Source organism: Babylonia areolata, chromosome 19 (assembly GCF_041734735.1).
Source record: "Babylonia areolata isolate BAREFJ2019XMU chromosome 19, ASM4173473v1, whole genome shotgun sequence".
Taxonomy (NCBI): Eukaryota; Metazoa; Mollusca; class Gastropoda; order Neogastropoda; family Buccinidae; genus Babylonia; species Babylonia areolata.
The window spans coordinates 17,705,003-17,718,679 of record NC_134894.1 but is presented as its reverse complement, the minus strand read 5'-3'; the positions used below and the strand labels follow the sequence as shown (position 1 = coordinate 17,718,679).

At 45.4% G+C, this 13,677-nt stretch overlaps 1 protein-coding gene across 1 annotated transcript in view; it reads left to right on the top strand.

The window, feature by feature from the left end:
- The first annotated feature begins 7,677 nt into the window (after positions 1-7,677).
- The window catches only part of LOC143293508 (uncharacterized), a 7,034-nt gene continuing 1,034 nt past the window's right edge, over positions 7,678-13,677 (top strand). The window contains exons 1-2 of the mRNA XM_076604410.1: positions 7,678-9,500; positions 10,936-13,677. The exon at positions 10,936-13,677 is cut by the window's right edge and continues 1,034 nt beyond it. Coding sequence (XP_076460525.1) covers positions 8,754-9,500; positions 10,936-11,070 — 882 coding nt within the window. The 5' untranslated portion in view covers positions 7,678-8,753 and the 3' untranslated portion in view covers positions 11,071-13,677. The remainder of the gene's footprint in view (positions 9,501-10,935) is intronic.

Here is a 13,677-nt window from a genome sequence, read left to right as displayed (position 1 = left end):
ACACGACACGACACGACACGACACGACGAGGCAACGATACGATACGATATGATACAACACGACACAATACGATTTGATACAACACGACACAATACATTACAAAACGACACTATACAATACATTACAATACAACACAATGCACAACACAATACCATACTACACAACACAACACAACACAACACCACACTTCACAGCACAACACAGTACAACACACCACAACACAATGCACAATACAGTACAACACAACACAATATGATACAATACAACACAGTACAGTACAACACAACACAGCACACGATACAACACAACACAACACAATATGATACAATACAATACAATACAACACAGTACAACACAACACAACACAACACAACACAACACACGATAGTGGAGTGATGGCCTAGAGGTAACGCGTCCGCCTAGGAAGCGAGAGAATCTGAGCGCGCTGGTTCGAATCACGGCTCAGCCGCCGATATTTTCTCCCCATCCACTAGACCTTGAGTGGTGGTCTGGACGCTGGTCATTCGGATGAGGCGATAAACCGAGTTCCCGTATGCAGCACGCACTTAGCGCACCTAAAAGAACCCACGGCAACAAAAGAGTTGTTCCTGGCAAAATTCTGTAGAAAAATCCACTTCGATAGGAAAAACAAATAAAACTGCACGCAGGAAAAAAAAAAAAAAAAAAAGGGTGGCGCTCTCAGTGTAGCGACGCGCTCTCCATGGGGAGAGCAGCCCGAATTTCACACAGAGAAATCTGTTGTGATAAAAAGAAATACAAAATACAAAATATAACACAACACAACACAGTACCCCAGTAAACGTCTCTTTGCTGAGTCATCGGGGTGGAAGCTGCTGAGTTTGAAGTCCACTGCATGGTGTATGTCCCCACAGCTTCTGTACGGCCTTTCATCCTTTGTTCTGTTTCTGTTTCACCCACAATATACGGGGGGGGGGGGGGCGAGGGGGGTGTTTATTCTGGAAGTTCAAAGCTGGATAACAGAGTTCGTGAAACGGTTCAGTTTGTACAAAAGCTGTCTGAAAGCATACACACATACATACATACATATATTATATGTGTGTGTGTGTGTGTGTGTGTGTGTGTGTGTGTGTGTGTGTGTGTCTACGCAGGTGATCACAACACATGCTCTTCTATGCCGTTAATTATGGCTTTTTTTCTTTTGGTAGCTTGCGTTTGGCTTATTTCAATGAACGGTTTTACACAGAGATATAATTATATTCAAACGTGGCGCTGTTCTGACAAAGCGGAGGTGTGCTCAACCATCCAGCCACTATTACACATTGTGTTAAAATCACAGGAAAGAACGTTTGGTCCCTCCTATATTTCCCCCCCCCTAAATTTGTCGTTCTGTGTCGTTCAGCTGGCAATTACCAGCACTAGACACACACACACACACACACACACACACACACACACAGAGTAATATGCTCATGTTTATGTTTCATTGTGTCTTATAAACTTTAAGGTTTTATGACAATAAAAAGTATTCTATTCAATTCTATTCTATTCTATACACACACACACAAACACACTGCGTCTTGACCACTGAATACATACATACATACATACAGAAAAGAGATAACAGGTGTCGCAGAACAGGCCATCTTCTTTCTGTGAGGAGTTTAACTTTAATGTTAGGATGATACATGAAAAACAAGAACTGTCCCTCAGCGGGGGAGGGAGGGGGCGTTGTGTGTTTGGGTTTTGTTTGTTTGTTTTTATTTTGGTTTTTGACTCACTTGTGTAAACAAAGTGAGTCTATGTTTTAACCCGGTGTTCGGTTGTCTCTCTCTGTGTGTGTGTGTGTGTGTGTGTGTGTGTGTGTGTGTCCGTGTGTCTGTGTGTCCGTGGTAAACTTTAACATTGACATTTTCTCTGCAAATACTTTGTCAGTTGACACCAAATTAGGCATAAAAATAGGAAAAATTCAGTTCTTTCCAGTCATCTTGTTTAAAACAATATTGCACCTCTGGGATGGGCACAAAAAAATAAAAAATGAAGCCTAATTATATGCAAACTGCATTTACTGTTATATTTATATTTTTTGTATTCTCTAAACTTGGCACTTTGACCTCTTATTCTGACACAACAACAAGAGGAGTCATTATTATCATTTTTTGTTCAAACAGGAACTTCTTTTGCTAAGCATGGAAGTTTTATTTATTTTTGCAAACGTTTTGGTGCAGATAGTAAAAAAAAAAAAAGGGAAATTACTCTGTAATTAATGCTAGGGGACTTAATTTATCACAAGTGAGTCTTGAAGGCCTTGCCTCTCTTGTTTTTTTTTGGGTTTTTTTGTTGTTGTTGTTTTTTTGTCTTTAAAAAAGACAAATGTATGCGATTGTTTACCACCTTGTACTAGAGAGTACTTAAAAAAAAAAAAAGAAGAGAAGAGAACTGTCAGTCATCATCATGTCACTACTTGCATGATTTCATACGTGGTTGTGTGTTTCTTGTGAGTTGTTGCTTTTTGTTTTCTTTTTCTGAAATTTTTACTGAAAGATCAACTGCTCGCGGGTCAACCGCCGTTCTTGCAACGATTGCATCTTTATTTACTCTCTCTTTTAGAAACCAGTTGTGTTTTGTTTTTGGTGGTTTTTTTGTTTTGTTTTGTTTTGTTTGTTTGTTTTTTTTGGAGGGGGGGTATGCAAAATCATTCAATGATAAAGTCGTGCAGTTCCAATTAATTAGAGCAAAACTTACTGAGTTGTGAAGATTTGAATGAGAGTGTGGGTGTGCTGGTTGTTTTTTTTGTTTGTTTGTTTTTTCTGTTGTTGTTGTTGTTGGGTTTTTTTTTGGTTTTTTTTTCATCCCACGAGGTACGGTGAAGGTTAGTTTCAATCAACACACATCCGGGTCATCCAAACGGAAAGCACGTGTCGTGCACGTTAGTTACGTCACAGCAGCTGATAAAATCACTGCAAGCCTCTTTAAAAGCGAAGGGAGGCAGGCACCCAACCCTGTCTCAGCTTCCTGCCCCTCCCTCCCTCCCTCCCTCCACCAAAACCCCTTGTCACTCCCCACCCACACCCCCACCTTGTCTTCAGCACCATCCCACTTTGTCTCCCGCCCCCCCCCCCCCCCCCTCCGTTCCCCTTCCAAATGTCTGCCCCCCCCCCAACCCCCCTCGACCCCTCACCCCCTCCAAACGTCTGCAGCCCCCCCCCCTCGACCCCTCACCCCCTCCAAACGTCTGCAGCCCCCACCCCCTCCCTCCCCCACCCGCCCTCTTCAGCACCCCACCCATCCCATTCTTTCCCTCTCCCAACCCCCCCCCTCCCACCTCCACCCCCTCGCCACCATCTCTGTCAACCCCCCCCCCCCCAACTACACCCCACCCCTCGGGACCACCCTGGGGGGGGGGGGGAGGCGGGGGTGGGGAAGGGAAGGGGATGGGAGTGTTGCAGACCCTTGTACCCCCTGGGTGCGGACCAGTCAGACGTGAAGGAGCCCCCTGAAAAGACCCTGAGCCCCCTCATTGTGACGTCCTCAAAGACTGCGACGTGTCTGCCCCAGACTCGGGATAATCCCGCCATCTTTTTGGAGAAAAGGGTTAGGGGTAGGGGTTGGTGGGGGGGCGCAGGTAATTTGCCTTATTTGTCTTTTTTTCCTCCTACGTAGGTTGTTCCCTGTTCTTTCAGGCGTTGGCTGACTTTTTTGTGTGTTTGTTTTTTTTTCTCCCCTCTTTCTCCTCCTACTCCTCCTCTTCCTTCCTCCTTCTCCTCCTCTTCCTTCGAGGCCTTAAGGTTCGCTGAAGCTCAGTGCCTCTTGTGTGTGTGCAAACACTGCACACTGCACACACACAGTGAATTACGTGGAGATTTTTTTTCTTTTTTTTTTTTCTAAGTATTTGCTCGAGTGTGTTTGTTGTTGAGCTCAAGAGCAAGCCTCCTCCACGCATTGTTTACCTGTTGCGTCATTCACACATGAAGGAGAGAAAGTGAGAGAAAGAAAGAAAGAAAAAAAGAAAGACGTGAAGGGGAAAACTCAACTCCCTTGGGAGTCTTTGACATGGCCTGAAGAATTGCGATAGGAGGATAAAGGTATAATAGTTTGTTTTGTTTGTTTTTTTTTGGGTTTTGTTTTTTTCCCCTGGTTACCGTTAACGGATCTTTGTTTCAGGCGCCTGTTTAAAATAAATCCTGTTACAATACATCCCGTTACAGCTGGGTCATTCTTAACGAATTTTGTTTTCCATTCTCTCTCAATCTATTGCGCAATCTGTGTGTGTGTGTGTGTGTGTGTGTGTGTGTGTGTGTGTGTGTGTGTGTGTCTGTGTGTCTGTGTGTATGCATAGGTGTGCGGGGGAGGAAAGGGTGGGGGGGGATGGGGTATGTGTGGGTGTGAGTTGATGCGCACGTGCGGACGCGCGTGCATGTGTGTGTTTGTATTTTCATTCCGGAAGTCACGTGGATTCAAACAATTTCCGATTTGCAAACTTGTGTCACAATAAAAGCGTTCCAAAGCTGCCGATAAATCGGTTCTTTCTTAGCCCTACTGCGCAACGCACAAGTGCGCGCGCACACACACACACGCGCACACACGCACGCATTTTCTAGTCAGTGACTATTTTGTGCTCTCTCTCCATTCATTTATTCTGTTTTGTTTTGCAATGAAAGAATGTTGATGCAATCACCCATGTCATAATGACCGCATGGCCAACTACATTAAAGTGCCAAAGCGTCAAAAGAGCGTCTCTCTCTCTCTCTCTCTCTCTCTCACACACACACACACACACACACACACACACACACACACACACACACACACACACACAAGCACAAACACCAGTATGTATATTTGTGTAATTATTTATATGGGAACTCGGAATGTACAACTGTGAAACAGGATTAACAAATAGTCTCCATTCACAAGATACACAATTTCAAGTCAGTGCTGCTTACGCTACCGAGTCAGCTAACACACAGGTAAATAAAAGGTACATTGGAACAAACCCAGACACTTCCTCAAAAAAAGGAAGCGCCGGGCCTGTTCTTATACCGATCATTTGACATGTGCACACAGCAGCAAAGACAGAAGAAATGTGCAAACACAAATTAGCTTTTATTCAAGACTGGCATAGCCTCTTTAGGTGTCAATACATCCTGACTTGGACTGAGGGGGAGGTTAAAACGGCGGAAGAAGAGTACACAGCCCCGCCTTCCCGTGTCAAGCACAGGATATAGTGAATAATTATAACATGACTTCATTGCCCCATTGGCCTTAACTCACTCAGTACGGCCAGTCCTCTCTTCTCCTCTACACAGACCCCTCGGATGTCCAGTGGGTGTCTGAATGACCCAACCTTTAGCTTCCGTCGTCAGAATTGTGGTATTCTTTGTCAACATTCACCTCTTCAGTGTAAGAGCCTTCCGCTTGCAATATTTTGATGATAGCAATTGGGGTGAAACGCTGTTGACGTCGTCTCTTTCGCCGTTCGTATGGAGAGAGTTAAAACGGCGGAAAAAGAGTACACAGCCCCGCCTTCCCGTGTCAAGCACAGGATATAGTGAATAATTATAACATGACTTCATTGCCCCATTAGCCTTAAAAGGCAATGGGACCTTTAACCATTAATCTTCATCACTTAATCATCGTCAGCGTTGGTCAGTAGATATCTGGGAGACAGACATTGTACGCAAAACACACACACACACAGCAAAAACAAAAAACCAAAAACACGGTTCGGTTCAGGTAAAAGTGAGACTGGTTCGCGCTGTCAAATCATTGCGTTGCCAGTTGAATTAATAAACAGATCCGATTCTAGCGGCTTTTTTTCTTTTCTTTTTTTTTTTTTTTTTTTTTTTTTTGACAAAAGGTTGTGTGTTTTTTTCTTTTCTTTTCTTTTTATTCTTTTTTACCTTCATGAAATCAAACAATATTTCTATATTATTTCAGGCGTATGCTATGACGATACTATGATATTGATTGAAGGGAATTTTTATCATTTTAAATCACACCCGAACTGCTTCAATGAAAGCCTTGAATGAGCGTAAATAAGTGGAGTGGATAACAATTAATACAACTAACATATTTAACTAGGATAAACCAAAATTCGTATTTTCAGCATTCTTACATGTACACAAACGCATAAAAATATACCCATGCAAATACGTTTAACGATGCGAGCGTGTACATTCTCATAGAGAGAGAGAGAGAGAGAGAGAGAGAGAGAGAGAGAGAGAGAGAGAGGACGGGCGCAATAGCCGAGTGGTTAAAGCGTTGGACTTTCAAACTGAGGGTCCTGGGTTCGAATCTCGGTAACGGCGCCTGGTGGGTAAAGGGTGGAGATTTTTCCGATCTCCCAGGTCAACATATGTGCAGACATGCTAGTGCCTGAACCCCCTTCGGGTGTATACGCACGCAGAAGAACAAATACGCACGTTAAAGATCCTGTAACCCATGTCAGTGTTCGGTGGGTTATGGAGACACGAAAATACCCAGCATGCATGAACCACGACAGATACATCGGCAAGTCGATGTTGGTCGTGTAACGGAAAGAAGAAGAAGAAGAGAGAGAGAGACAGACAGACAGACAGACAGACAGACAGAGAGAGAGAGAAAACTTAATGTAATGCCACCGACTTGTATACATCTGGTTACACACACACACACACACACACACACACACACACACACACACATGCACATACGCACGCACGCACGCACGAACTCCCTCTCCCCAGGCACACACACACACACACACACACACACACACACACACAAATCAAACCTTGAGCAGGACGGACATTCTTTTATAATGAATCATTGTATTCAAATCTTTTCGCTTCTGTCTGAATAAAAATTAATCAGTATCATCATCATCATTTTGCTGAAATACACACCGACATTGGTACGTATAGTAGGTATATATATATATATTGATTCTCAGAGCCCTGGTGTCAGGTCTAACTGGTACAACAGAGAGGGAAAGAGAGACGGAGAGGGAGACAGAGGGAGAAAGAGAGAGAAACGGTGGGGAAAGGCGAAATAACGGCTCCTTGCTTCAAACTGAGAAGCCAGTTCTCCGCGCCAAGCGAAGCGAATCATTTTCTGAACCGAGCTGTGAGGAAGGCGAGGGGGAAGGGGGGGGGAGAGAGAGGTGCTCAGGTAGAAAGCAGGGGAGGAGGAGGAGGAGGAAGAGGAGGAGGAAGAGGAGACGGAGAGAGAGAGAGAAACAAAAAATGAAACCAGCCAAAACGGAGCAGCAGCAGCACCTAGTCGTGATTTCCGCCTCGCCAAAGCGTGAGCGGCTCGTGCCCGGTGATGATTGACACAGACCTAGCCGCTGCAAGCCCCGCCCCTTGCGAGCGCGTGGACGGCCTCACCCCGTGGCTGGGATGGCTTGACGCATCCGCGCGCGAGAGGCTCGTGGCCAATGGCGAGGCGCGTGGCTGTCGGAGCTTGGCTTTCAACGTGCTTCATGGTCGCCGTCGACAGCTTGAGGCAAACGGGCAGGTTAAAAAAATAATAAAAATAAAAAAAGGAGGAGGGTGGAGGTGCGGGGGGAGGAGAAGGAGGGGGAGGGCAGACGACAGCTAAAGGAAAGGTGAGGGGTGTTGGATGGGGGGAGCGAAGGTGGGCCCCCCCCCCACACACACAAAAAAGGAGAGGGTGGAGTGGGGTGGGGGTGGGGTGGGGGTCTAGGGGCTGAGTGACACAGGGCGGCTTTGACAGGTATAAAACCAAAATGGCCAGGTCGAATGTCTCACCTGGCTTCACTAGCCTGCTAGGATACGTACGTCTGTCGAAGTTCCACCCACTCCACTCTAACGCTGCCTCGACTGTTGCGACTCTTTCCCCCTGGAGGCTTGAGAGACAACTTCAGTCCCTCCCCAAGCAGCCCGTAAACCTCGCCAGGAAGGAAGGAAGAAACCTGTTGCCTGCGGGTCGCAGTGGCAGCAGACCTGACAGTGCTGGACTGGAGGAGGGAGAGAGAGAGAGATTGACAAATGTGGCACACCTGTGTACGTACGTGTAGTAGGTAACGGTTGTTGCCCGGGTGACAGCAGGTAAGAGTCACAGCTTTTCCGGACTGCCAGCCATTACCGCCGTCACCACCACCACCACCACCACCGCCGCCGCCACCACACGACATCCCAGCACAGCACAGCAGAGCAGAGCCATCACTGGCACACACCGACCCCACCACATCATCACCATCATCCTCCGTGCCTTGGGCCAAGCTGTCGTGGTGGTTTTTGCTGGGTGGGAACAGGTTGCAGAGTGCACAGCCTGAAACCTCCCTCCCCAAGTCCTGACACTTGTTGATGTTTGTGTGCGCGCACCATCCTCCTCCATCTATATCTATCTACTTTGCAAGGTGACAGTTGGTGGCGGACTTTACGACAAAAGGTCAAATCCTAAAACGGGTTGAAACTATACGACAAGTCGTTGACTTTCATACTGATTTCCAATTTGCGACACCAGTTGCTGACTTCAGCCAAAGGCTTCGTACTTTACTTTCAGATTTCCGATTTTGACACCAGTGGCTTATTGACTTCACCACAGCTTTCGGTTTTGACCTCAGACATTCCGACTTAATGAAAAAAAGTTTATGAAAGGAGACTTGACATTGTTTTCTCTAATTGCAAAGTGATGATGTTGTGAGAGAACTTTGTAAGAAGAAGAAAAGAAGGAAGAAAACAGTATCCACGGCAGTGCTGAGTGGTCAGTGAGGCCAGCGCTTTGTATCGGAAGCCGCTAGAGCAGCAGACGTGCAGACCACAGCCATGGAAGGCAAGCTGGAGCAACAACAGCCTGGTGTGGTGGACGAGTCCTACCCGGAACCCCACCCTCACCTCACCACCCTCACCGCCCCCCCGCCCACCTCCATGCTGGACATGACGTCATACAGCCAGAGCGCCACCTCCTCCGCCTTCCCCCTGGACCTCCACCCCCAGCAGCCCCCCCACTACTACCCGGACCTGGCAGACTGGCAGCACGCGGGGGTCACGGCGGACCCCGGGGTTCAAACCTTCTACACCTTTTCGGACCGGCCAGACCTGGCCCCCGTGCCCCTCTACCACACCTCCTTCCCCTCGTCCGCCGGGGGTGTGGGGGTGGCCCCCCACTCCGACCTCTACGCCTCCTCCCCCACCCTCTGGCACCACCCCCACCATCACCCCCACCACCCTGCCGCCCCCGCCCTGGTGGAGGATCCCAGCAACGTCCTCACTTCCTCCTCCGCCCAGCGCTACCTGCCTCCCTTGACCAGGGCCTCGGGGTCTTCCTCCTCCTCCTCGTCCTCCTCCTCACCCTCCGGCGGCTCCGCGCCCAGTACCGGGAAACCCAAGAGGCGGCGCGTGCAGTCGGTGACCCAGCGCAAGGCGGCCAACGTCCGGGAGCGGAGGAGGATGTTCCACCTGAACACAGCTTTCGACGAGCTCCGCAAGCGTCTGCCCGCCTTCAACTATGAGAAGCGTCTGTCCCGTATCGAGACCCTGCGTCTGGCTATGACCTACATCGGATTTATGAAGGTACCGTGTCTTCGTTGTGTCTGTATGTCGATCTCTATCTGTATTCTGTCAATCCTTATCTTATTGTCTAGGTATCTGCCTTCTCTTCGTTTATATGATTGAATAATGAGCGCCTGAAGAAGCTTTCAGGCAAAATATATCTGTACCCAGGTAGACAGCCTGTTGTGCAGAAGACTCCGTCTTAGTAAAGCGTTTAGAACTTGGTCTCTGACCGAGGACAGACGCTATACAAGGCTCAAGAATAAGCTATATTTATGTCTATTTTGTGCACGTAGCGTATTCATTGCTATGAGTCTGGCTTCTCAAAGTGTAGAAGAACATATTCCAATTGAAGTTTTGATATTGGAATTACGTGACATTATTAATTATGGCATCAGCAGTTTGTAAGTTGACTCCGTGAAGAATCTTTCGTTTTATTTTTGTGTGGATTTTTTTTTTTTTTTTTTTTCCGTGGTTTGGTGGACTTAATAAATTGTTTTGCATTTTTCATGTAAGTCTCGAAATAGCTTTTGAATCATGAACAAAGTGAATTGGTCTGCTCTGTTTGTTTTTGAATGTCCACCACTTCCATAGTTCGTCTTTCTCTCCACATCATTTTGTCTGGATTAGTCAAAGAGTAATCTACTATCTGTAAATACACACCGTCATGAAGCGTTTGTGTACACTACAATTTGTAACATACTTGTTCAGGTCCCTTCCGAATGAGCAGATGGTAACCTGAATTGATATAATTTTAATTTCTAAATTACTTACATGTATACTCTATTAATGTTCTCTTAAGACGTTGAGATATTGGATTATTTTCGTGTAAACAAACGTTTATTCGAACGTTCACTTTGACCGTTATACAGATAATTTTTTGTTATAAATTTGTTTGAGACGGGAAGTCATTTAGGAGTTTAATTCTTCTTTTTAAGTTTACTTTTAATATACCAGCCGAGTATGCAACCGAAAGACATACAAACACCACACACACACACACACACACACACACACACACACACACGGTCAATGATTATGTTTAGGACATAACACAACCCGATCCTTGCCCCAAACTGTTAATAACTTTGCTCACTGGATCATGTTTTGGGGCTTTGTACAGCATGAATTTGTACCGGAAATGGCGCCATAGCAAAAATAGCTGAAATCGACAGCATGATGATAATGATACTTTTTTTTTTTTTTTTTTTTTTTTTTTTTTTTTTGCTATGGCGCCATTTCCGGTACAAATTCATGGGTGCTTGCGTGCGTGTTTGTGGTGTGCTAGTGTGTGGTTAGTCATTTTCGCGTGCGTGTATGTGGTGTGCGTGTGTGGTTGATCATTTTCGGGCGTGGCTACGTGCGAATGGACGACTGCCGAGTTAAAGGGTACCATGAGAAACGCGCTATGTTACTGCCATTTATTATCATTGTTGTTGTTGTTCTGTTGTTTCAGGACGTGATGACGGGTCAGGACCCTCGCAAGGTGAAGCTGAGAGGCACGGGCAGTGACGCTGGGTCGGACCTGTCCCACATAGACATGGAGTCCTGCACCAGTGAGGACCCCCACCACGAGGACGTTGAGAGCTAAAGGTCGCCTCACACGCTGGTCTGTCTTCGGTGCGCCGCGGACAGGAGGCAGAAAAAGACTTATTAAAGGCCTTAACACATGCGTGCTCCTTAGAAACGTTAATATACCGTGAGGCACGCACACACACACACATATATATATACGAGGTATGTGGATGCTGAACAAACTTTATGGTTGTCAGAGTCACATCTGCAACGAGGTGCAAGTCTTTGCGTGCTAAGAACTCGAAACTGGAGAGAGAGAGAGAGAGAGAGATGTCGACAAATAATGTGAAAAATGTTGAAAGATTTATACAGGCTTTCCGTACATATAAAAACTGTGACACAGTCACTAACAGTCCTGAAACTGAAAAATCGGTTATCCCATATGCAACACACATAAATATGACGTATTATTGCTGCTTCATAATTCACATTCAGAACTTTCTTACAATACTGACTATCGCGGTTTCTAGTCAGATGCATATATGGCGTGTGTGTGCGTGCATGCGCGCGCGCGTGTGTGTGTGTGTGTGTGTGTGAGAGAGAGAGAGAGTTGCCTACCCCTTATTCCTCCTTACCACCCCTTCCCTCGTTCCCTTACATTTTTTGTCCTCCGCCAATGAAAGACGATGGGTCAAATCCACACAACTCGGCCTGTACTGCAACTGGTGAACAGTGTCCTTGTGACTGGGACCACGGGGTAACAGTTCCCCGAATACATAATTCCATTATCATTTCTTGATGATTCATTCATGATTAATTGACAAACCTTAATGAGAAACTGGTGTTGGTGCTTTATTATACCTATATATAAAGATGACTTTAGTTGGACGCCGAAAAACTCTTACCACGTGTCACCCAGAATGACTTTTTTTTTTTCTCTCGATTGTACAACTGGGTGACATTGAGATTAAAACTTGTTGATGTTCATGTTGATACTGTATGTATACCGAATCCGTTACGAATGCAGCAGCTGATATGAGAGTGAATACAAAGTCGAGTACAGTGTACGGTGTGTAAGTGTATGTGCCGTGGGACTGGCGGTGTTTTTGCTCACACTTGATTATGAACAGCCTTGTGCCTGACACAGATCATTCCAGTGACACACTGACAATGTGATAATTATTTTTATTTTATTTTTTTATGCGGAATGGCAGTAACATTATTTTAGCTTTGTGTTTTATTGTGTGATTAAGTGGATGATTGTGTGAGGTGATGGGTACGAGAGAGAGAGAGAGAGAGAGAGAGAGAGAGAGAGAGAGAGAGAGAGAGAGCTTGTAATTGATTAATCAGACTAACAACAAATCACGTTGTCTTCCAATCGCTGTAAAAAAAAAAAATATATATATATATATCAATAAACCGTTGCTGTATTCATTCCTTGAGCTTCCAACCTACATTATATATATATATATATATATATATATATATATATATATATATCATTGTACATTACTGCTCTTCAGTACCAGTTCCAGACTGCTGATTCTGTTAGTAATTTATTTGAACTGGAAGCATCAGTGCATCTCCAGAAGTTTGTACGGTACCATATGTGCATGTATATATAATACAGTCCCCATCCTCCATCCCCGATATTATACACCCCCCCCACCCCAACCCCCGCCCTCCCTTATCACCATCCCCCACTGTTTGTATTTTTAGATGCTATGATTCTGAACGTTTGCCCTTACCTTGTTCGTTGATATTATCGATTGGGGTTGTCAGCGAGACCAGCTGTTGCCCATGAGATATAGTGCCTTTAATGGACGATGGTTTTTTTGTGTGTATGTGTGCATTCCTTGTGCCTTAAAGTCTCATTACACACACACACACAAAATGTGTTCTAGGTGTGCAAGTTACACATTCTGGACCAGTGTGCTGTTGGTGAAGTCATGACTTTTGTACATCATTCTTGATTGTGTTCTGCTTGTTGATGTTGTTGATTTTTCCATAATATTTATTGATTTAGTCTTCATTGTTATATATACACCAGTTGTTGTGTTTTTTTTGTTTAATGTGTTCTTGTTGATGCAAGTTACACATTTTCACCAGTGTGTCGTTGAACTCATGACTTTGTAACACTACTCCTGAGTGTGTTCTGGTTGTTTTATATATATATATATATATATATATATATATATATATATTATGTGTGTTGCAACGCTTGTCCGTGGGCTAAGTTGTGTTCAATTGTTGGTGTTTTGTTTTTTGTTTTTATTTCGTTTGTTTGGGATCGTGCAATAACAAACTATTGCCCCTTTGTGTTCTTGGTTCAAATGATTCCAGAGACGTCTTGATTAATTTCACATTCCATATCTAGCATGTTTATTAAAGTGTTTATTCTTTATGGACCTGTACCGCAGAAACCTCATCTGCATTGCAGCAACTGCAGTGTCCTGTTCAAGGTGGTTTTCTCTTGTTTTTCCCCCCCGAAACTCCACCACTTTGTGTGTGTGTGTGTGTGTGTGTGTGTGTGTGTGTGTACCTGGGGTGGTGGGAATGGGTGTAGAGAATATTCGAACGTAAGACTCACCCTTATTCCAACTCTCGCCCCCCCCCCCCCCCGCCCCCCGGCCCCCCCTCCCCTCTTCACCTCCCCTCCCCGAAATCCAACTAACCTCTCTAG